Raw genomic sequence first — 22,836 nt, 5'->3', positions numbered from 1 at the left:
TCAACTAATCCTCAAGACCATGCTTAGCTAGCTGAAGTAAAAGTGTTAGTGCTGGGCTATGACAAAAGCCTCCACACTCGGCACTTCCTCTAGGAACAGGAGTGAGGATGTGAGGATAGAGAGAACAAATGGAGAGGAAATTAAATACCTTTGTGATTTGTGTCTTGTGAACTAATTAATTGAATTGCAAGTCTATGAAATGAATAAATCACGTTTTCATTTGATGTGAATAGTTGATCACTAACTCGATTAACCATTGACTTCATGGACAGGACCATGTTAGAAGTCTCCAAGCAGCCCCTAAGCGCCCCCTCGCTATGCTATGAAGGATGTTTAGGTAATTAGTGTAGCGCTTGGAAAAGGTGATGTCGGAAAGTGCAGGTTGTTGTGATGGTGGTGGGTTGGGGCAGGATGTACTGTAACACAATATCATTGTTTTCAGCTGAAATAATCATCAACTATTTTAGGCCAAACAGCAAACCCAAATGGATTCCACAGGCACATGTTATGTTTTTGTCCTTTTTTGGAGGTGGAACGTCTTTGTCCTTTGTGTCTGTCCGGAAGTGATGTATCCTATTGTGTAGCTTGTGGGGTTTTCCAGTCCACTGTCCAGGCGATTCACGCAATGCCTCTGTGATGTCACATCTCAGCATCCCAATAGTCTGACGTGGCTCCTTATCCTCTGCTGAACCTGTACTGGTGCGAGAATACAGGTTGGATGGAAGCAATATGGAGGATGCTGGTTGACTACCAGATACGCTTTCACCTGTCAGGTCCTGTAATGTCTGTGCAGATTAAGGAAAGGTTGCCAAGTAGTGAAAGCCAGTTCAGGTTGTTTTGGTCTTTAAAAGCTGGTGGAATATAGATTTGAATGACACCGTCTCAAGTCAAGTCTTTGGTGTAGGCCTACCATTCAGCAATTATTCATTCTGGGCTATTCCTTCCCACACTATGGCTCTACTGCAGCTCTATGGTCTGCTAAAGACGGGTTTCCTTTAGATTCACAGATCCTCAGATAGATACAGCCAGTTAGAGAGGAAATTGAGCCCCATGCATTCCATAGGGGATGAGAACAAGGTCCTTTGTGTTGGGGCAGATAGGGGATCATGAAAGGACGTCGTCTGCATGGTGAAAGACTCTTTGTGCGCCCGGGGAGGGTCTCAATGTGCTCTTTGTCAGATCTGTGCCTAACATGTTGTGTCGCAGTAATGAGGGACAATTCTTGCCAGTCCAGATCTGCCACTTTGTGTTGCTGAGGACATAAAGTGACCATTTTTACCGTTTTGGGAGTTTTTTGAAAAGGGGGGTTGAGGGATTGAGGCTGACGATTGCAGTCTAAGCAGGCCCTGGTGTAACTGTGTAGGTGGGGGGTGTAGGAGGACACAGTCCAATGATGTCAGAAGATAAACCATCCTTAGAGACTCCTTGCATGGTCCACTATGGACTCAATGGGCATATTGGATTATGCTGAGCTGAGGGTCACCAGTCTATGGCCCTTGACGTAAACGGCAAAAGCGGTGAGGGAGGAGCGCCCTTCTCAAATCGAACAGTAGCCTGCGCCACTCTGTCATGTTTTCAACAAGGCAGCATGGTGCATCGTCCAGAAACATAACATCTCTTTTCCATTAAATACAGTGCCTTCCGAAAGCATTCAGACACCTTGACTTTTTCCACATTTTTGTTACGTTACAGCCTTACTCTAAAAATTTTTTTTTTAAATAGAGAGCAATCTACACACAATACCCCATAATGAGGAAGCAAAAACATTTTTTTCGACATTTCTGCAAATGTATTAAAAAAAAACAGAAATACCGTATTTACATAAGTATTCAGACCCTTTGCTATGGAACTCAAAATTGAGCTCAGGGGCATCCTGTTTCCATTGATCATTCTTGAGATGTTTCTACAACTTGATTGGTAAATTCTATTGATTTGACATGATTTGGAAATGCACACACCTGTCTATATAAGGTCCCACAGTTGACAGTGCATGTCAGAGCAAAAACCAAGCCATGAGGTCGATGGAATTGTCCGTAGAGCTCCAGACAGGATTGTGTTAAGGCACAGATCTGGGGAAGGGTACCAAAAAATGTCTGCAGCATTGAAGGTCCCCAAGAACACAGTGGCCTCCATCATTCTTAAATGAAAGATGTTTGGAACCGCCAAGACTCTTCCTAGAGCTGGCCGCCCGGCCAAACAGCAATCGGGGGAGAAGGGCCTTGGTAAGGGAGGTGACCAAGAACCTGATGGTCAGTCTGATAGAGCTCTAGAGTTCCTCTGTGGAGATGGGAGAACCTTCCAGAAGGACAACCATCTTTACAGCACTCCACCAATCAGGCTTTTATGGTAGAGTGGCCAGATGGAAGCCATTCCTCAGTAAAAGACACATGACAGCCCGCTTGGAGTTTGCCAATAGGCACCTAAAGACTCTCAGACCATGAGAAACAAGATTCTCTGGTCTGATTAAACCAAGATTGAATGCCAAGCGTCACGTCTGGAGAAAACCTGGCACCAGCCCTACAGTGAAGCATGTTGGTGGCAGCATCATGCTGTGGGGATGTTTTTCAGCAACAGGGACTGGGAGATTAGAGAAAAAAAGTAAAGTTTTTGGTTTTTAATACAAAAATACTAAAAACCTGTTTTTGCTTTGTATTGTGTGTAAATTGATGGGGGGGGGGGAACTATTTAATTCGTTTTAGAATAAGGCTGTAACGTAACAAAATGTTGAAAAGTTAAGGGGTCTGAATACTTTCCTGTATGTCTATGGTGTATGCACTGTGTAGGGTCCTGAGCTGAGCCATAAGGGAGACTAGGCATCTACCACCCCACTACCACAATCAGATTAGTGGGGGATGGGCAATGTAGCCTGTGCTTTTTTGTCCCCACAGTTCATTTGAAATAAACATCACCCACTAATTAACTTTTTTTAACAGATTCATTGTTTTGAGCTAGTAATGTATAAATATTACCCACCGTAGGCTACGGGACTTCTGTCTTTGATCGTGTCATGTGACATGTCGACACTGTCCTCTGGTCATAGTTTTGTCCGTGTTTGTGTCCAGTCCTGCACAAGCTGCCCCGTTGTAGTAGTACTGGTATACAGCCTAACATCTCTACAGGGAGTCTGGGGATTTTTCACAAGCCCATTCTCATTGTCAGAATAAAGATATCAGTCCAGGGGGGTTAATGGCTGGAAGTCCAGGGGGTTAATGGCTGGAAGTCCAGGGGGTTAATGGCTGGAAGTCCAGGGGGTTAATGGCTGGAAGTCCAGGGGGTTAATGGCTGGAAGTCCAGGGGGGTTAATGGCTGGAAGTCCAGGGGGGTTAATGGCTGGAAGTCCAGGGGGGTTAATGGCTGGAAGTCCAGGGGGATTAATGGCTGGAAGTCCAGAGGGGTTAATGGCTGGAAGTCCAGGGGGGTTAATGGCTGAAATGAGTCATATGAACCACTATAAAGCCCACATACCACTATAAAGTACACATCCCAGACAGCACTCAGACTATTATACGCAGTCATGCAATGACCCGACAGTCATTAGCAACTAGTCTATACAGACAGTGTACAACCACGCGATACACACACAGACAGTTCTGCATTTTATAAATATTTATATATATATACATTTACAACACAGCAGATCCTATGACTATATAGACTGCTGTATACAATTAAGTGACATGCCTGTTCAACTATTCACATCCATATACCATAGAGCACCTTTAAGCTACACATTAACAAATTGTTCCTTGGGTTTGATATACAGTATATTTTGTATTTTACTTTATTTTGTCATTACTGTATTCCTCTCATGTGGTGAGTTATCATGATATTGTTTTGTTGTCTCTAACCCAGTACTCTGTGTTATGTTCTCCAGGGTGGTAAGAAGCACAATGGGCCATGTGGAGGAAGAGACTGCAGCGGAGGATGCAAATGTTTCCCTGAGAAGGGTGCCAGGGTAAGTCATATTGTCTTCATTGTTTGGCTGTCTAACCCCTATACAACACTATGTGCCCCCAACTCTATCTCCATCTCTACACAACTCTCCTCAACTCTATACCTATAATGAAGGTATTCATTGGCTATTCAGGAGGAATGAAAGCATCATAACAGTGCAATTGTGATAACACCCAACCAGACCTTCATCAATATGGACCTCTCTATCTGCATAACACATGAACTCAGACCCATTACTGTTTGACTCCCAGTATATCTACTAATGGGCTATTGTCCAACCTCTCTGTCTCACGTCTTTATCACCTCATCACACATGCTGTTAGGGAAAGTGGTGAAACTCACACCATTAACTTAACAGTAAAGAGAGGGGGTGGGTGGGTGGCGAACTGGACCCTCCTCTAGAGGGTCAGGGCACTGTTAGTAAAATGGAGGAGAGGAAGGACAGGAACTGAGGACAGGAAGAGAGGTGGGGAGGAGATAGGGGGAGAGGTGGGGAGGAGATAGGGGGTGAGGCGGGGAGGAGATAGGGGGTGAGGGGGGGAGGAGAGTGGGGGAGATCCATGACAGATGTTGTGATGGCAGGGAGGAAGTGAAACACTAAACACCAGGCTCATAATAACATAATGAGGGGCAGAGGGGCTTCACAATAAACCAATAAGGAGAGAGGATCTGTAAGAGGAACCAATCACTTATTGGCGTTGAGCTTTGATATCCCCTTGACGGTTTGTGTGTGTGTTATCTCTTAGGAGTGAGGGTGGGTGATTACCATGGAGACCAGCTAGAAAGTCACAGGGGGCACAGTGTCTAACTGATAATATGGGAAGAGTTGTATTCAAACAGAGCCCTTGTTACCGTGCATGCTTAAACTCAGACAAAGAAATGCTAAGTATTGAAACCAAAGATTTCACTCATAAATCAGCTGATCAAAGGCTGTGTAGTATCTCCTACAATGTGCTCAGTGCCCAGTTTGGTTCTTTCCCACTCATCTTCAAAGTATTCTCACGGGAACTGTTAACCCCCCTGTTAACCCCCCAGTTCAACCTTTATGTGACGTTGAACCACAAGGACAAAGTTATTCCGTTCATAAAACACAGGGCCAGTGAGAAGAAGAATGCTTTGTTAGTGAGTTCTTAAAAAGAAAAGAACGTGGCTTGAGGGAATTGTAGTCTGACCCGGCTGTGTTGAGACTTGGGAATTTACCGGGTCGACTTTACAGTATGCCTCTGACCTTTACGGTCACCGTGGTTAAAGGAAACCCCATAAGGAGGAGTAGATGGGAGAGACAGGAAGAACATTCCACAGCTTTTAAGGATGCGAAGGCCTTGTGAGTGAGGGTCAGACCGTCTATGTTTTCTCACTCTCTCGCTCGCTGTCTCTCTCTCTCTCCCAAGGCTGTAAGAGGGGATATCTCTCTAGTTGGCATCTTGGAATGTTGTTCCCCTGACCTTTGTTGCAGCAAACAAAAGAAAAACATCCTCTGGTCTCTATCACTCCCTATTCTCACACCCTCACATTCACACATTCAGTGGCCCTAGTTACACTCTTTAGGTTACAAAAGGGTTTTTCGGCTGTCCCCATAGGAGAAGCCTATGTGGAAATGGTTCTACATGGAACCCAAAAGTGTTCTACCTGGAGCCAAAAGCGTTCTACCTGGAGCCAAAAACAGTTCTTCAAAGGGTTGTCCTATGGGGACAGCCAAAGATCCCTTAACGTTCTAGAATCTAGATAGTACCTTTTTCTCTAAGTGTATACTGTATATTGGTAAATTATTAATTTGTGTTTAACATTATAAACACTCGTGCTGAGTCCTCTAATGTTTATATGAGGTGGGATAGCAGGTTTGGCCTGCTATTTTGTTTGAATATCCTAAAATGGCAATAGTCTGTTTTCACAATCCTTGTTTATTTTCTAAAATTGGTTTTGTCTTTTGTTTGACTCTTTTTTTGCTTTCATATTTGCACGTTACATTTTCTAGACCATGAAGCCTAATCCACATATTCTGCTCATCGGGTTGATGGATCAGTCCATGAACCAAACAGAAAAGATTCTCCTCCCAGATGTCTGTCCTTCTCTTTCTCTCGCTCTCTGTCTTTCTCTCTCTCTCTCTCTCTCTCTCTCTCTCTCTCTCTCTCTCTCTCTCTCTCTCTCTCTCTCTCTCTCTCTCTCTCTAACTAACTATATATTTCTCTCTGTCTATCTCTCTCTACCATCTATTGTTTCTATCTTCTATCTCTTCCTATATCCCTCTCCCTCCATCTATCTATCTCTCTCCCTATATCCCTCTCCCTCCATCTATCTATCTATCTATCTCTCTCTACCTCCATCTATTGTTTCTATCTTCTATCTCTCTCCCTATATCCCTCTCCCTCCATCTATCTATCTCTCTCCCTATATCCCTCTCCCTCCCTCCATCCCTCCATCCCTCCATCTATCTATCTATCTATCTATCTATCTATCTATCTATCTATCTATCTATCTATCTATCTATCTATCTATCTATCTATCTATCTATCTATCTATCTATCTATCTATCTATCTATCTATCTATCTATCGCTCTCTACCTCCATCTATTGTTTCTATCTTATATCTCTCTCCCTATATCCCTCTCCCTCCATCTATCTATCTCTCCCTATATCCCTCTCCCTCCATCTATCTATCTATCTCTCTACCTCCATCTATTGTTTCTATCTTCTATCTTTCTCCCTATATCCCTCTCCCTCCATCTATCTATCTCTCTCCCTATATCCCTCTCCCTCCATCTATCTATCTCTCTCCCTATATCCCTCTCCCTCCATCTATCTATCTATCTCTCTCTACCTCCATCTATTGTTTCTATCTTCTATCTCTCTCCCTATATCCCTCTCCCTCCATCTATCTATCTCTCTCCCTATATCCCTCTCCCTCCATCTAGCTATCTCTCTCTACCTCCATCTATTGTTTCTATCTTCTATCTCTCTCCCTATATCCCTCTCCCTCCATCTATATCTCTCTCCCTATATCCCTCTGCCTCCATCTATATCTCTCTCGGGGTTGTTATATAATGCAGCAGTGGACTCATCACGTTTTTTTGCTGGCGATTCATAAACCCCTGGATTGGCAGGATTTGGACCACATCTTTTCAGAATGGATGACAGTTGTCTGCGGCTTAACTGGCGACCTCGCAAATATCAACACCTCCCAGGGGTCGATCATATTCATACATTGTTCTGTGTTTACGGCTGCTCGACACTCTGTGGATGTGGCAATGCAGTTGTAGAAGGGCATCGACCAACACTTTCTCGTAGTCATCGGTCTGACATCTGTGTGATGACTACACCGAGGAACAACCCTAATCGAACAACCCTAACAACCCTAATCTCCCAAAACGCCATGGTCCTTCAGCTTGTTGACATCTGTGTGATGACTACACCGAGGAACAACCCTAATCTCCCAAAACGCCATGGTCCTTCAGCTTGTTGACATCTGTGTGATGACTACACCGAGGAACAACCCTAATCGAACAACCCTAACAACCCTAATCTCCCAAAACGCCATGGTCCTTCAGCTTGTTGACATCTGTGTGATGACTACACCGAGGAACAACCCTAATCTCCCAAAACGCCATGGTCCTTCAGCTTGTTGACATCTGTGTGATGACTACACCGAGGAACAACCCTAATCTCCCAAAACGCCATGGTCCTTCAGCTTGTTGACATCTCCTCCAGAACTCGTTACTGTAGGAAAAACAGAGGCTGTGGTTTCTCAGGAAGGAGAGACTGACAGAGAGCAGAGAGAGGAGTTGATTGTGTGAGGGAAAGTTCCGTTCCAGAGATGGTAATTTCATGGCTGTTTATCATCGGGCAGAGAAGTGATTTGGCAGGGTTGCTCTCTACTCCTATCGCCCACTCCCCCTGGCAGATTGTGGAGGGTTTTATACGCAGAGGGTGTTCAAGAAAATATCACACTCCTCTAGGCACTGATACAAGCGCATAGTTGTTTCATAGTCAGCTATTGTGGGTTGTATCTTGTAATGCCAGTCCATAAGACTATAAAGTGTTGACAAATGCACGTGAAGGGTTTGACAAGCCCAAAAATAGATGATGTACTTGTGTCTATAGCAGGTTGGTGATTGCAAGGTATGGATATTTGAGAGGTATTTAGACTTTTGAAGGACAAATTAAACCAAAAGCCTCTAGGCCAGCGGCCCTAGTCCAGTCGAGTGCAGTCCAGCGCCACACAAAAAAAAATGCTGGGTTGTTTGGTTGATCCAACTGCTGGATTGCAGGCATGGGTCACTTAGTTGGGTTATTTACTTTAAAAAGAGCAATGTTGGGTTCTTGTGCTGGGTTATGGGTGCTGGGTTATTGAGATATGACCCAGTGGGTCAGATCAAAAGACTGGAAGCGTGGATTAGTAGGGCTGTGGCTTTCTTTTTAGCCACCCGAAAGTAAATGTCATACCCGTTCATCTGTTCTGTTGTATAGTTATCACATGTTAAGATATTACATTTTTGCTTTGATGAGGTTTACAGAAATGTATGAATTGCCTAAAAACCTCTGTAAATCCCTTTCTCGGGACGCAATAAGTTGGCATACCTTATTATAATATGTAATAAATATTCATAATATTCCAGAAGGTGTAGAACTATATATAAACTTAACATGTTGAAGAGGAATGTCATTTACTCTCACAGGTGGTCAATAAGATCTATCTGAAAGCCACACCCCAAATAAGCCATGCCTCCTGAAAATACGGATTACATAAAAAAAGACCCAGCTGCTAGCCCAGCTTGAGGACTTTGGACACGTTGTTTATCTTTGTGTTGCATAAGATGAATCAGTCACTTAATGTACATACAAAAACACAGATATTAAAAACTTTTTTTTTTAAATCTACCTGCAGTAGAGTATGCTCGGTAAAAAGTACCTTTGTTATCATAACTTTTAAAAATGTAGTTGATGTGAATTCTCATTTAGTTTTGAGTCAGTACCACATACACATTTGAAGTAATAATGGCTTTTCAAAGACTTTGAGTTCAACTTACTAAAGGCATTTGAGTTAAAAATGCCTTGGTGTTTACAGTGTGTGTTTGCGTGTCTATAAATGGCATGATTTCCTTGTTCCATGAAACAAGGGCCATATATACATACCAAATTCCGTGCTCTCGCCCGTCGTCAACTTCTCTGTCTCCATAGGGATGGAATATGTGAACAGTCTGGAATGCCATGGCCTGCCCCTCTGAGGGAAGATCTGAGAGGCCACTTGTTCTATTTACTCTGTGTGTGTGTGTGTGTGTGTGTGTGTGTGTGTGTGTGTGTGTGTGTGTGTGTGTGTGTGTGTGTGTGTGTGTGTGTGTGTGTGTGTGTGTGTGTGTGTGTGTGTGTGTGTGTGTGTGTGTGTGTGTGTGTGTGTGTGTGTGTGTGTGTGTGTGTGTGTGTGTGTGTGCACGCGCAGGAGAGACAACCTTGGTGAACCTTTTGATTAGGCGTTATTAGAGAATGTCCGCATAGATTGAACTTCATCAAAAACTAAACAAACTATTTTTGACAACTGTTTGATTGACACAGTGTATTGAGCCTAAGACATTGAGATAAACCCCTAACCAGAGCAGGATCAGGTGGGATGTGATCTGGACTGATTCGCTGACAGGTTAGACATCTTGTCTATTGGCCTATACACTGGTAGCCCAGTGCTGGCAAAATATTGTACAGAATAACCAATGGGTTATTTTGATCCAGTCAGCTGGGTTGTGTGAATAACCCAACAAGTTGGGATGACCCAAACATTGGTTCATTTAACCATCAGTTGGGTATTTTTACTCTCATGCTGGGTTGACCTAGCAGCTGGGTCTTTTGTTAATTGAACTCTCGTCCAGTGTTTGTACATGTCCACACTTATCAATGTTAACTGTACACACTAATTATTTGCATATTTCCCAGAGTGCCTTCCCTTTTGAGTAAATTGTAGAGTTTCTACTCATGACTGTATTTGTTAGTGACAGAGACATGGTTGTTGCTTTCATTCATTTTCTGTCCAGTGATCTTCATCAAGTGAGGTTCTAAGCAAATATATTATCATTCAAATAAAAATCTCTGTAATACAATACATATTTTCTAAGCCTTTATATTGAAGGCCTAGTTTTAGCCTAATACAGTACAGTGGCCTGAAACTCATGGTTTACAGGGAAAGTCAGACCTGCAAGTCACAGTATGCTGACTTGCAAAGAGATGTGACATTTCTATTGGAATCCATCCCGAGTGGACATTTCCAATCATTTTTTAAAATTCCCCTGCAACCTGCATTCAGAATGCTGCCGGTTTGGGAAGACTAAGATATGAGACTATCTAAAGCATTCAGTAAAGGGTGCAATAAATCAAAGTAACAGATTGGATTAGTTTAGACAAATGTTTATGTATATTTGAGGAGCATAACATTTACTATTCAATCAATATACATGCAAAAACATAGATATTGAATCAAACCATTCAAAAAATCTACCTGCAATAGAGCATACTGGGAAATATGATAATGATGGGCGTGGTTTTGGTTTAACACTGGTTATTAACACCAACACAGGGTTTATTTTACACCAATGAGTGTTCATTAAACACTTACAGAGTTAATTTAACACCTGAATCAACTCTAGAAATGTTACACAAAAAAATCAAACACTGGGTAACACTGACTGATTTTCTATGCACACACACACACACACACACACACACACACACACACACACACACACACACACACACACACACACACACACACACACACACACACACACACACACACACACACACACACACACACACACACACACACACACACACACACACACACACACACACACACACACACACACACAGGTCAAAGTGTTAACTACATTTCCTCCTAATCCGCTGGTATTTAGCTTTACATGTGTCTTAAATGTGAAAGGTCCTTCCTGTGGTGTTGATGAGGTACTAGAATGTCCTCCAGGTAGAGAAAGGGTCTTTGGGGTCTGTTGTGGTATGTGACCAGAGTGGTGGGTCAACATGGCAACCCCTTGTGTTCTCCATCAGTCAGCCCTGTTGGAGCCTGTTGTTGGAGCTGGTTGGAGCCCAGGGCATGGGCCAATTAGAGTGCGGGGCAGGGGCCTAGTGGCTGCAGAGGAAACAATAAGTCCCGCTGTTACTCCACTCTAATTTACCTCTCAGTGAGAGAGATCAGCAGAGCAGGGTACGTTACTGGTAGTGGAGTGTTGCGTACGGTGTTGTGTGTTAGCAACTATAGGCGTCTGTGTCAATGGTCTGTACACAGTGTGTGTTTTATGGAGTGAATATTCCATGTGCTCAGCTCAACCTCAATTTCATATCTCCCCATTGTCCAAGTTAAGTTTAAGACACATAACCTGCAGAGGGATCCCCCATCACATTGCCTTTGTGTAGCAAATCCTGATAATGGGTCAACTTCATGATGGGTCAACTTCTCAACGCATTCTACTGCCCACGCTTGGACTTCTGCCCTGATTGGCTCGTTTGTCCGGTGTGCAACAGTCTAGGAATGCCCTTCACAGCTGGGGAGAGAGAGGAGGCTTTACTCCAGCCTGGGAAAGTACGAGTTTTCCAGAATCGGAACGTTAGACCCATATGGACACTTCAGACAGGCCAGCTGGCAAAGGCTCTTCAGACTGGTGGATTATAGAGGTATCTCTGAGTGGAGTGGGATTGGCTGTCCATGTCAATTATCTGAAAATGATGGTTAATCCCCCCTTGTGGTCCATTTCAGTCTCTCATCATTACGAATGATGCAGTCTTCAGGTATTTGATGGTTGGTAGCATCATCAAAATCATTCCATGTGAATGCATATCTTATCAATTTGTCGTGGAGCCTGTATTTAAGTGTTACACTCCTCTCTAGTCTTTCCAATTTGTAATCGTATCATCTGTGGTGTTATTTAAGTGATAATCCTGGCTTTGAGGGCATTATCACTTTTATACAACGGGTTACAAACATATTCAAATAATGATTGACATATTTTCATTAAAAACATGATTTTGATGAATTTATTCATACTATTTCATCTTTCCACAAGATTAAGTCCCGACACAAATCTAGGGTTGCTACTAAAGCCGGCTGGTCGTTAGTTCTGTCGGTTCGGAGTCTGCAATAGGTCAGAGCGTGACTAGGGCGTGACTAGGGGATGTTCTAGTCTTGTATTTCTATGTTGGTGTGAGTATGGTTCCCAATTGGAGGCAGCTGATGATTGTTGCCTCTAATTGGGGATCATACTTAGTGTGGTCCTTTTCCCACCTGTGTTTGTGGGGTTTCGTTATGGTTTAGTGCTCTGTGCTCTACGAACTGCACATTCGTTTATTCTTTGTTTTTTTTTTGAAGGTTCACTTTAATAAATATGTGGAACTCTACTCACGCTGCGCCTTGGTCCGCTCACTATGTATACGAACGTGACAATAATGGACTACAATGTAATTGGCTGTTGTCCATGTGTCAGTCAACGCAAAACGTTGGGATACTCCCGCCTTGTCTTTACCGCTCAAATACGCCCATTTCATGATGGTATCATCATCTTAAACTATGCATGAAATATTCCTTATGAATCCATTCCTGAGTCTAGAACTTCTGTCCCATATTTTATGGAGTATTATGTGGCCTTTAAGACTGTTCAACTCCCCTAAAGTCATTTTAATATGTTACTCTATCCTCGGTGGTGCCATATGAAGTTAATGCCATATTGTGGCTATGTGAGGAAATGGAGTGTGTCTTTTGAGAACTATGGTAAACAGAAGGAGACGATGGCCTGGGGGGCTAGACTGCATGGAAGGACGTGAGCTGAAATGGCCCTAGAACGGTGCTGATTAATGTAACAATGGCTTTTAGGGGCCACACGCCCCTATTCGATTCCCTTAAACACACACACTGCAGCTGGGTCCAGTTCTCACACACATGTGTCTGGGCCTCAGACCACAGATGTCTCATTCCAGCAGCGTGAGACAATCACACAGGTGTAAGGCTCCCAAAGACTCCTGGGATACTGGAGGGCCAAGCCCTGCTGTTCTCAGCCTGAGATCCCCCAGAGCCTTGAGAGCACACACACACACGCACATGTTATGTTCTTTTATCCTCGTTGGGACTTAAAATATATTTCCATTCTAAATCCTATTTTCCCTAACCCCTACCATAACCTTAACCTGTAACCCTAACCCAAACTCTAAACCTAACTCCAAACAACCACTAACCTCTATACCCTAACCTGTTGGAAATGTCCCCATGAGGGAGAATGTTTCTTGGTCAACTGCATCATGTGTAGATTTCTCCATCCCTCTATCTCATCTCTGCATCGCTCTCTGGGCCCTCTCTATCTGGGCCCTCTCTCTGGGCCCTTTCAGTTAAGTGTGTTTGCACGTGCGCCCTATTGCTACACAGTGATGCATCTGTAGAAATGAGATCTGAGTCTAAACACATTAAGGCTAATGTAAACGGCCCACAGCAGCTGGACAGATGTACGGTCCCTGTGTTAAACACTCCTTCCCTCCTCCATGAGAAACAGAGAGAGTGATGACAAATGACACACATTGTCTATCCTCCTCCTCTCACCCCCCTGTTTTTTTCTGCAGGGAGAGACACGGGATCACGAGTCAGAAGAACAGTGTATTTGAGGAGGATGAGGGCAGGGGGAGACACGGGATCAGGAGTCAGGAGAACTGTGTGTTTGAGGAGGATGAGAGCAGGGGGAGACACGGGATCACGAGTCAGAAGAACAGTGTATTTGAGGAGGATGAGGGCAGGGGGAGACACGGGATCATGAGTCAGAAGAACTGTGTGTTTGAGGAGGATGAGAGCAGGGGGAGACACGGGATCAGGAGTCAGAAGAACTGTGTGTTTGAGGAGGATGAGAGCAGGGGGAGACAAGGGATCAGGAGTCAGGAGAACTGTGTGTTTGAGGAGGATGAGAGCAGGGGGAGACACGGGATCAGGAGTCAGAAGAACTGTATGTTTGATGAGGGTGAGAGCAGGGGGAGACACGGGATCAGGAGTCAGGAGAACTGTGTGTTTGAGGAGGATGAGAGCAGGGGGAGACACGGGATCAGGAGTCAGGAGAACTGTGTGTTTGAGGAGGATGAGAGCAGGGGGAGACACGGGATCAGGAGTCAGAAGAACTGTGTGTTTGAGGAGGATGAGAGCAGGGGGAGACACGGGATCAGGAGTCAGGAGAACTGTGTGTTTGAGGAGGATGAGAGCAGGGGGAGACACGGGATCAGGAGTCAGAAGAACTGTGTGTTTGAGGAGGATGAGAGCAGGGGGAGACACAGGATCAGGTGTCAGGAGAACTGTGTGTTTGAGGAGGATGAGAGCAGGGGGAGACACGGGATCATGAGTCAGAAGAACTGTGTGTTTGAGGAGGATGAGAGCAGGGGGAGACACGGGATCAGGAGTCAGAAGAACTGTGTGTTTGAGGAGGATGAGAGCAGGGGGAGACACGGGATCAGGAGTCAGGAGAACTGTGTGTTTGAGGAGGATGAGAGCAGGGGGAGACACGGGATCAGAAGTCAGAAGAACTGTGTGTTTGAGGAGGGTGAGAGCAGGGGGAGACACGGGATCAGGAGTCAGAAGAACTGTGTGTTTGAGGAGGATGAGAGCAGGGGGAGACACGGGATCAGGAGTCAGAAGAACTGTGTGTTTGAGGAGGATGAGAGCAGGGGGAGACACGGGATCAGGAGTCAGAAGAACTGTGTGTTTGAGGAGGATGAGAGCAGGGGGAGACACGGGATCAGGAGTCAGGAGAACTGTGTGTTTGAGGAGGATGAGAGCAGGGGGAGACACGGGATCAGGAGTCAGAAGAACTGTGTGTTTGAGGAGGATGAGAGCAGGGGGAGACACGGGATCAGGGAGACTGTGTGTTTGAGGAGGATGAGAGCAGGGGGAGACACGGGATCAGGAGTCAGAAGAACTGTGTGTTTGAGGAGGATGAGAGCAGGGGGAGACACGGGATCAGGAGTCAGAAGAACTGTGTGTTTGAGGAGGATGAGAGCAGGGGGAGATGGGTGTTGACAGAAATGTTCTCACTGGTCCCCCTTCTTTCCCCCTGGATGCAGTTTTTGTTGTGTTTTCCAGACTATTTCATTTTCAACAGCCAAACATATTTATATAATATATTGTATCATATCCCCCTTTGTTTGTCGATATTGCATGTGATCCTTTCACAAACATTTTTATATAAACAGGTCCTGGGAGGGTTTTCAGAACTAGGTCATGTAGCCATGGGGAGGAAAAGACGGGAAGCTGATCTGCTAACCTCTCGCTGGCTGGATCACTGAGATCTAAACACACTCTCAAATGAAAACATTATTTCCCCAGACATTTATTCATGCTGGTTGATTTCTGCTCGGGCCAGCCAGTTTGGGACCCCTCCTCTCCTCACCCCCTCAGGGGCACACTGAGTCCCGACATCCCCCTGGGCACCATGGAGAGAGGCAAGGAGGATGTTGATTTTCAGGGAGTGTGTCCAAGAGAAACATGGGGGCTGGGACAGGGCACAGAGGGGCTGTACTCCACCAGAACCCCTCTGAGTCTGGGTCAGGGCTGTGAGAGGCAGAGCAACAGAACACATGGTCCTGGTACTTACTAAATACATCCTCCCTCACCCCTTGCTTACTCCCTCACTCATACTTTCTTGATGCAATGCTGAAAAGGATCTGAGACCTGAAAAGGTTGGATAGGTGAAAACAGTGTAGGGTGGAAACCTGATACCATCACAAGCAGGTCCATTTTCTAAGTATACAGAGAGGCTCAGGCAAGAGACAATACCCACAGCTTCAGGTTACAGAACCATTAGAGCCTCAGGGTTTCTACTGCACCATCAGTCACCCCACAGATCTCACTCTCTACATGAAACTCGTTCCATTCTCAGCACATTCTAAAAAATTATGGGTTAAAAACAACCCAGCACTGGGTAAATAGTGGACAGAACACACACTGGATATTTTTGACCCAGCCAGTTGGGTCACTTAGTTGGGTTATTGAGCTATGATCCACTGGGTCAAATTAGAAGACTGGAGGTGTGGCTTAGTAGGGGTGTGGCTTTCAGATGGTTCTTTTTGGTCACCCGTAACATGTCATTCTGGTTAATCTTTCGGTTGTATTATAAACATATTAAGGTTGATCGCTGACACTTTTGTAGTTTAATGAGGCTTACACAAGTTGAGTTCTTCAAGTGCCTATGTGTTTTCCAATGTTAGTATACAGTAATTACTTTGTTATTATATTTAAATAATAATGTTATTAAATGTATATTCAAATATGTACTGTGCAACGATATTTAAAGAATATATAAGGGAAAAATAACATGATGAACAGGAATTATATTTACCCTCGTGGGTGGCTAAAAAGACCTAATTGAAAGCCATGCCTCCAATAGGCCATGCCTCCTGAAAATAACCTATGGATTACATTTAAAAAAATAGCCATCTGCTGGGTCAACCCCTCATGAAATTGAATAAAAACCCAACTGATGGATAAATTGACTCATGTCAATTAGTTATTTTTGGCACCCTGTGAGAGTAAATGTAAATGTTATTCATTCATTTACAGCTGAAATAAATCACTTTTGGGCGCCCTGACCAAATGATCATAGAAATGCGAGTAATAGATATGTCATTCTCATTGAAAGCAAGTCTAGGGAGTGGTAAATGTGTTCTATGGGTGCTATTTCTATGCTTCCAGTTCTTAAATTTTGTTTTTGCGTCTTTTGGTTTTGTACATGAGCTTCAAACAGCTGAAAATACAATGTTTTTGGTTATGGAAAATATATTTCACCGTGGTTTAGATGGAACAATGAATCTCTCTCTACACAATAACTGCTTGTTTTGTCACATAAACTGAAATTAGGCGAACTGTTCAAATTTTAGCAACCAGGAACTGGCATAGCGGTTCCTGCATATTGCACCTTTAAGTTTGTACATGGCAAATTCAATTTCCCTCAATATTTTTTCACGTGACATATTTTTATGTAAAATTAATAAGATTATTATTTAAATATTATAACTAAGTGGTAATTATACCAACGTAAAGCCCCTCAGTGGAGGTATCATAATACCCATAAAACCTAGCGGTCAAGCAGGGAAATGGTTCCAATCATTTTTCTCATAGGTAATTTTAGAAACAATATAAAGAAGGGCTGTGTTTTATGTGGGCTTACCTTGGCGTGAAGTTTTGATAACCATATAAATCTCTCAGACAATGTGATTTTTATCAATATATTTGGCTCTATTTATTCTCAAATTCATAAATGCTAATTAGCATAAATGTAGACATCATGCAAGACTACAATTCCCTGCAAGCTCCTGCACGTCATCTCTAACTGACACTCTAACAGGTATTGTGTCAATTGTTTTACTTGCACAATACAGTTCACAGAATTGTCTATTTACAAACGTTTTGCCAATTGATTAATTAGCTAACATTAACAGATTGTTAATCCAGCGATTATTACCTTCGCCTCAATTTGGAAGTCTCGTCCAGATCCTCATGGCATTTGTAGATCTTTATGATAGCCACATTTGCAGTTAACTAGCATTTCATTTTTGGTGGGTAAATGCATGCAAATATATTTATAAAAGTCACCTTGTCCTAGAGATATTTACAGGTTATCAAAATGTCATGCCAGAGTAAGCCTATGCTCATACGCTTTTGTAAACCTTATTAAAGCAACAAAAGTGTCAGTGTTCAACCTTAACATGCGTTGACAATACAACCGAACAAATTAACTGGAATGACATTTACTCTCATGGGTGGCCAAAAATAACTATCTGAAAGCCACTCACCTACTAAGCCATGCCTCCAGTCTTCTGCTCTGACCCAATGGATCATAGCTTAATAACCCAGCATCAACAACCCAAATTAAAGAAAACAATGGGTTGTTTGTGACCCAACTGGCTGGGTCAAAATAATCCAACGTGTGTTCTGTCCAATATTTACCTAAATTGGGTTGTTTGAGTGCATGGAAGCTCACGTGTTCCCACAACTTCTTGAATCTCCACAATGGAGGAGGAGCTTGATATGACTTCATTGGGATTGATTGTTTTGAATTGGACCTAGAGAAGGGACGTATGTGTTACGTGTGTGTGTGGGACAACTCACTAAATCTCAGTTTAGTTAGTGGGGAGGGGTATAGTGTGTGTGCATGCTGTGTGTGTGTGCGTGTTTGTGTGTGTGCATGCATGAGTACAAGTCTCTGCTTTTCCCAAGGCTTGGAGATATTTTACAGCATGGATCAGTCACAGACTAAATATCCCAAAGCTCCTTAGAGAGAGAGGCTAAACCAATGGACAAAGAGCTAATAAATGGGCTGTGGTCTGGGGATCAGAACCGTTTGAAAACTAAAGCCCTATCGGACATTACACTTCTTATGTTAAACTTGTATTAACACAAATTAACCTCTTCAAAATCTTCATGTCACATTGATTCATTCCACATTCCTTCACTCTGTGAATACCTATAGTGTTTGTTGTAGATCATTGGTCGTCACATCCACATACTGTACATGTATGGACATACAGTAAATGGAAGGTATACCCTCGATGTCTGTCCATGAACGTACATACTGTATGTTCATAGATGGCTTCAGAAATCATAGATGTCTTCATTGGGGCGGCAGGTAGCCTAGTGGATAGAATATTGGACTAGTAAACGAAAGGTTGCAAGATTGAATCCCTGAGCTGACAAGGTAAAAATCTGTCATGCTGCCCTTGAACAAGGCAGTTAAACCACTGTTCCTAGGCCGTTATTGAAATTAAGAATTTGTTCTTAACTGACTTGCCTAGTTAAATAAAGGTAAAATAAAAAATACAAAGATATTCACTGACAAACACACACCTTCATACACTCTGCCTATCTGTCAAGTTATTACTTTCATCAATCACTCTTTCAATTTTAGGCTATCACCTATCACCTTTGACTCTCAACCCAGATCCCTCTCATACATCAGGAATCAGACCCAAGGGGTTATTCTGTTGATCCCCACCCTCAGACAGAAAGACATTATGTTGACCCCCGCCCTCAGACAGACAGACAGACAGGCATTCTGTTGTTCCCCACCCTCAGATAGACATACAGACTAGAGGTCGACCAATTATGATTTTTCAAAGCCGATACCAGTTATTGGAGGACCAAAAAAAGCAGATGCCGATTTTTATATATATATATATGTAATGACAATTACAACAATGCCACCTTCGTTATAAGGATCGGACCAAGGCCCAGCGTGGTATGCGTACATTCTTATTTATTTAAAGAATGAACACTGAACAAAATAACAAAACGAACCGTGAAGCTATACAAACGACAGGCAACTACACATAGACAAGATCCCACAAACACCGAAGGGAAAATGGCTATCTAAATATTATCCCCAATCAGAGACAACGATAAACAGCTGCCTCTGATGGGGAACCATATCAGGCCACCATAGACAAATCAAATCAAATGTTATTTGTCACATACACATGGTTAGCAGATGTTAATGCGAGTGTAGCGAAATGCTTGTGCTTCTAGTTCCGACAATGCAGTAATAACCAACAAGTAATCTAACTAACAATTCCAAAACTACTGTCTTATACACAGTGTAAGGGGATAAAGAATATGTACATAAGGATATATGAATGAGTGATGGTACAGAGCAGCATAGGCAAGATACAGTAGATGGTATCGAGTACAGTATATACATATGAGATGAGTATGTAAACAAAGTGGCATAGTTAAAGTGGCTAGTGGTACATGTATTACATAAGGATGCAGTCGATGATATAGAGTACAGTATATACGTATGCATATGAGATTAATAATGTAGGGTAAGTAACATTATATAAGGTAGCATTGTTTAAAGTGGCTAGTGATATATTTACATAATTTCCCATCAATTCCATTATTAAAGTGGCTGGAGTTGAGTCAGTGTCAGTGTCAGTGTGTTGACAGCAGCCACTCACTGTTAGTGGTGGCTGTTTAACAGTCTGATGGCCTTACATTTACATTTACATTTAAGTCATTTAGCAGACGCTCTTATCCAGAGCGACTTACAAATAGACCTTGAGATAGACCTAGCCTTCTGGATGATAGCGGGGTGAACAGGCAGTGGCTCGGTGGTTGTGTCATGCAGGTGAAAGAGGACCCAAAAGCGACTTAACAGAAACAGAGTTTATTTAAGTCCAAACAGGGAATAACAGAAATCCTCTAGTCTGTAGAGGGGAATAACTGGAGAAGCGGCCACAGACTGCAGGTCGCTTCGGGTAGGCGCAGGCCGTAGTAGACAGAGACACCTGCTCACACGCAGCATCTGATGAAGGCAAAAAAACACGACAGGACAGGGCGATACACAATCACAGCAAAAACACGACAGGACAGGGCGAAACGCAATCACAGCATGGTGAATACTAAACAAGGAACCGACGGGACAGGAACGGAACACAAAGGAATAAATAGGGACTCTAATCAGGGGAAAGGATCGGGAACAGGTGTGGGAAGACTAAATGATGATTAGGGGAATAGGAACAGCTGGGAGCAGGAACGGAACGATAGAGAGAAGAGAGAGCGAGAGAGTGAGAGAGGGAGGGGGAGAGAGAGGGATAGAAGGAGGGAAAGAACCAAATAAGACCAGCAGAGGGAAACGAATAGAATGGGGAGCACAGGGACAAGACATGATAATAAATGACAAACATGACAGTACCCCCACTCACCGAGCGCCTCCTGGCGCACTCGAGGAGGAATCCTGGCGGCAACGGAGGAAATCATCGATGAGTGAACGATCCAGCACGTCCCGAGACGGAACCCAACTCCTCTCCTCAGGACCGTAACCCTCCCAATCCACTAAGTATTGGTGACCCCGTCCCGAGAACGCATGTCCATGATCTTATGTACCTTGTAAATAGGTGCGCTCTCGACAAGGACGGGAGGGGGGAGGGAAGACGAACGGGGTGCGAAGAAAGGGCTTAACACAGGAGACATGGAAGACAGGATGGACGCGACGAAGATGTCGCGGAAGAAGCAGTCGCACAGCGACAGGATTGACGACCTGGGAGACACGGAACGGACCAATGAACCGCGGAGTCAACTTACGAGAAGCTGTCGTAAGAGGAAGGTTGCGAGTGGAAAGCCACACTCTCTGGCCGCAACAATACCTTGGACTCTTAATCCTGCGTTTATTGGCGGCTCTCACCGTCTGTGCCCTGTAACGGCAAAGTGCAGACCTCACCCTCCTCCAGGTGCGCTCACAACGTTGGACAAACGCTTGAGCGGAGGGAACGCTGGACTCGGCAAGCTGGGATGAGAACAGAGGAGGCTGGTAACCCAGACTACTCTGAAACGGAGATAACCCGGTAGCAGACGAAGGAAGCGAATTGTGAGCGTATTCTGCCCAGGGGAGCTGTTCTGCCCAAGACGCAGGGTTTCTGAAAGAAAGGCTGCGTAGTATGCGACCAATCGTCTGATTGGCCCTCTCTGCTTGACCGTTAGACTGGGGATGAAACCCGGAAGAGAGACTGACGGACGCACCAATCAAACGACAGAACTCCCTCCAAAACTGTGACGTGAATTGCGGGCCTCTGTCTGAAACGGCGTCTAACGGGAGGCCATGAATTCTGAATACATTCTCAATAATGATTTGTGCCGTCTCCTTAGCGGAAGGAAGTTTAGCGAGGGGAATGAAATGTGCCGCCTTAGAGAACCTATCGACAACCGTCAGAATCACAGTCTTCCCCGCAGACAAAGGCAGACCGGTAATGAAGTCTAAGGCAATGTGAGACCATGGTCGAGAAGGAATGGGGAGCGGTCTGAGACGACCGGCAGGAGGAGAGTTACCCGACTTAGTCTGCGCGCAGTCCGAACAAGCAGCCACGAAACGGCGCGTGTCACGCTCCTGAGTCGGCCACCAAAAGCGCTGGCGAATAGACGCAAGAGTGCCTCGAACACCGGGATGACCAGCTAACTTGGCAGAGTGAGCCCACTGAAGAACAGCCAGACGAGTGGAAACAGGAACGAAAAGGAGGTTACTAGGACAAGCGCGCGGCGACGCAGTGTGCGTGAGTGCTTGCTTAACCTGTCTTTCAATTCCCCAGACTGTTAACCCGACAACACGCCCATAAGGAAGAATCCCCTCGGGATCAGTAGAAGCCACAGAAGAACTAAACAGACGGGATAAGGCATCAGGCTTGGTGTTCTTGCTACCCGGACGGTAAGAAATCACAAACTCGAAACGAGCGAAAAACAACGCCCAACGAGCTTGACGGGCATTAAGTCGTTTGGCAGAACGGATGTACTCAAGGTTCTTATGGTCTGTCCAAACGACAAAAGGAACGGTCGCCCCCTCCAACCACTGTCGCCATTCGCCTAGGGCTAAGCGGATGGCGAGCAGTTCACGGTTACCCACATCATAGTTGCGCTCAGATGGCGACAGGCGATGAGAAAAATAAGCGCAAGGATGAACCTTATCGTCAGACTGGAAGCGCTGGGATAGAATGGCTCCCACGCCTACCTCTGAAGGTCAACCTCGACAATGAATTGTCTAGTGACGTCAGGAGTAACGAGGATAGGAGCGGACGTAAAACGTTCTTTTAGAAGATCAAAAGCTCCCTGGGCGGAACCGGACCACTTAAAACACGTCTTGACAGAAGTAAGAGCTGTGAGAGGGGCAGCAACTTGACCGAAATTACGAATGAAACGCCGATAGAAATTAGCGAAACCTAAAAAGCGCTGCAACTCGACACGTGACCTTGGAACGGGCCAATCACTGACAGCTTGGACCTTAGCGGAATCCATCTGAATGCCTTCAGCGGAAATAACGGAACCGAGAAAAGTAACGGAGGAGACATGAAAAGAGCACTTCTCAGCCTTTACGTAGAGACAATTCTCTA

At 44.3% G+C, this 22,836-nt stretch overlaps 1 protein-coding gene across 1 annotated transcript in view; it reads left to right on the top strand.

Moving 5' to 3' along the window:
• The window catches only part of LOC124045171 (collagen alpha-2(IV) chain-like), a 120,774-nt gene that overhangs the window by 47,882 nt on the left and 50,056 nt on the right, over window positions 1-22,836 (top strand). Inside the window, exon 4 of the mRNA XM_046364422.1 lies at window positions 3,875-3,955. Within this exon, the coding sequence (XP_046220378.1) occupies window positions 3,875-3,955 (81 nt within the window). The remainder of the gene's footprint in view (window positions 1-3,874; window positions 3,956-22,836) is intronic.

Source organism: Oncorhynchus gorbuscha, linkage group LG01, assembly GCF_021184085.1.
Source record: "Oncorhynchus gorbuscha isolate QuinsamMale2020 ecotype Even-year linkage group LG01, OgorEven_v1.0, whole genome shotgun sequence".
Classification (NCBI taxonomy): Eukaryota; Metazoa; Chordata; class Actinopteri; order Salmoniformes; family Salmonidae; genus Oncorhynchus; species Oncorhynchus gorbuscha.
This window is presented reverse-complemented; position numbering and strand designations above follow the sequence as displayed.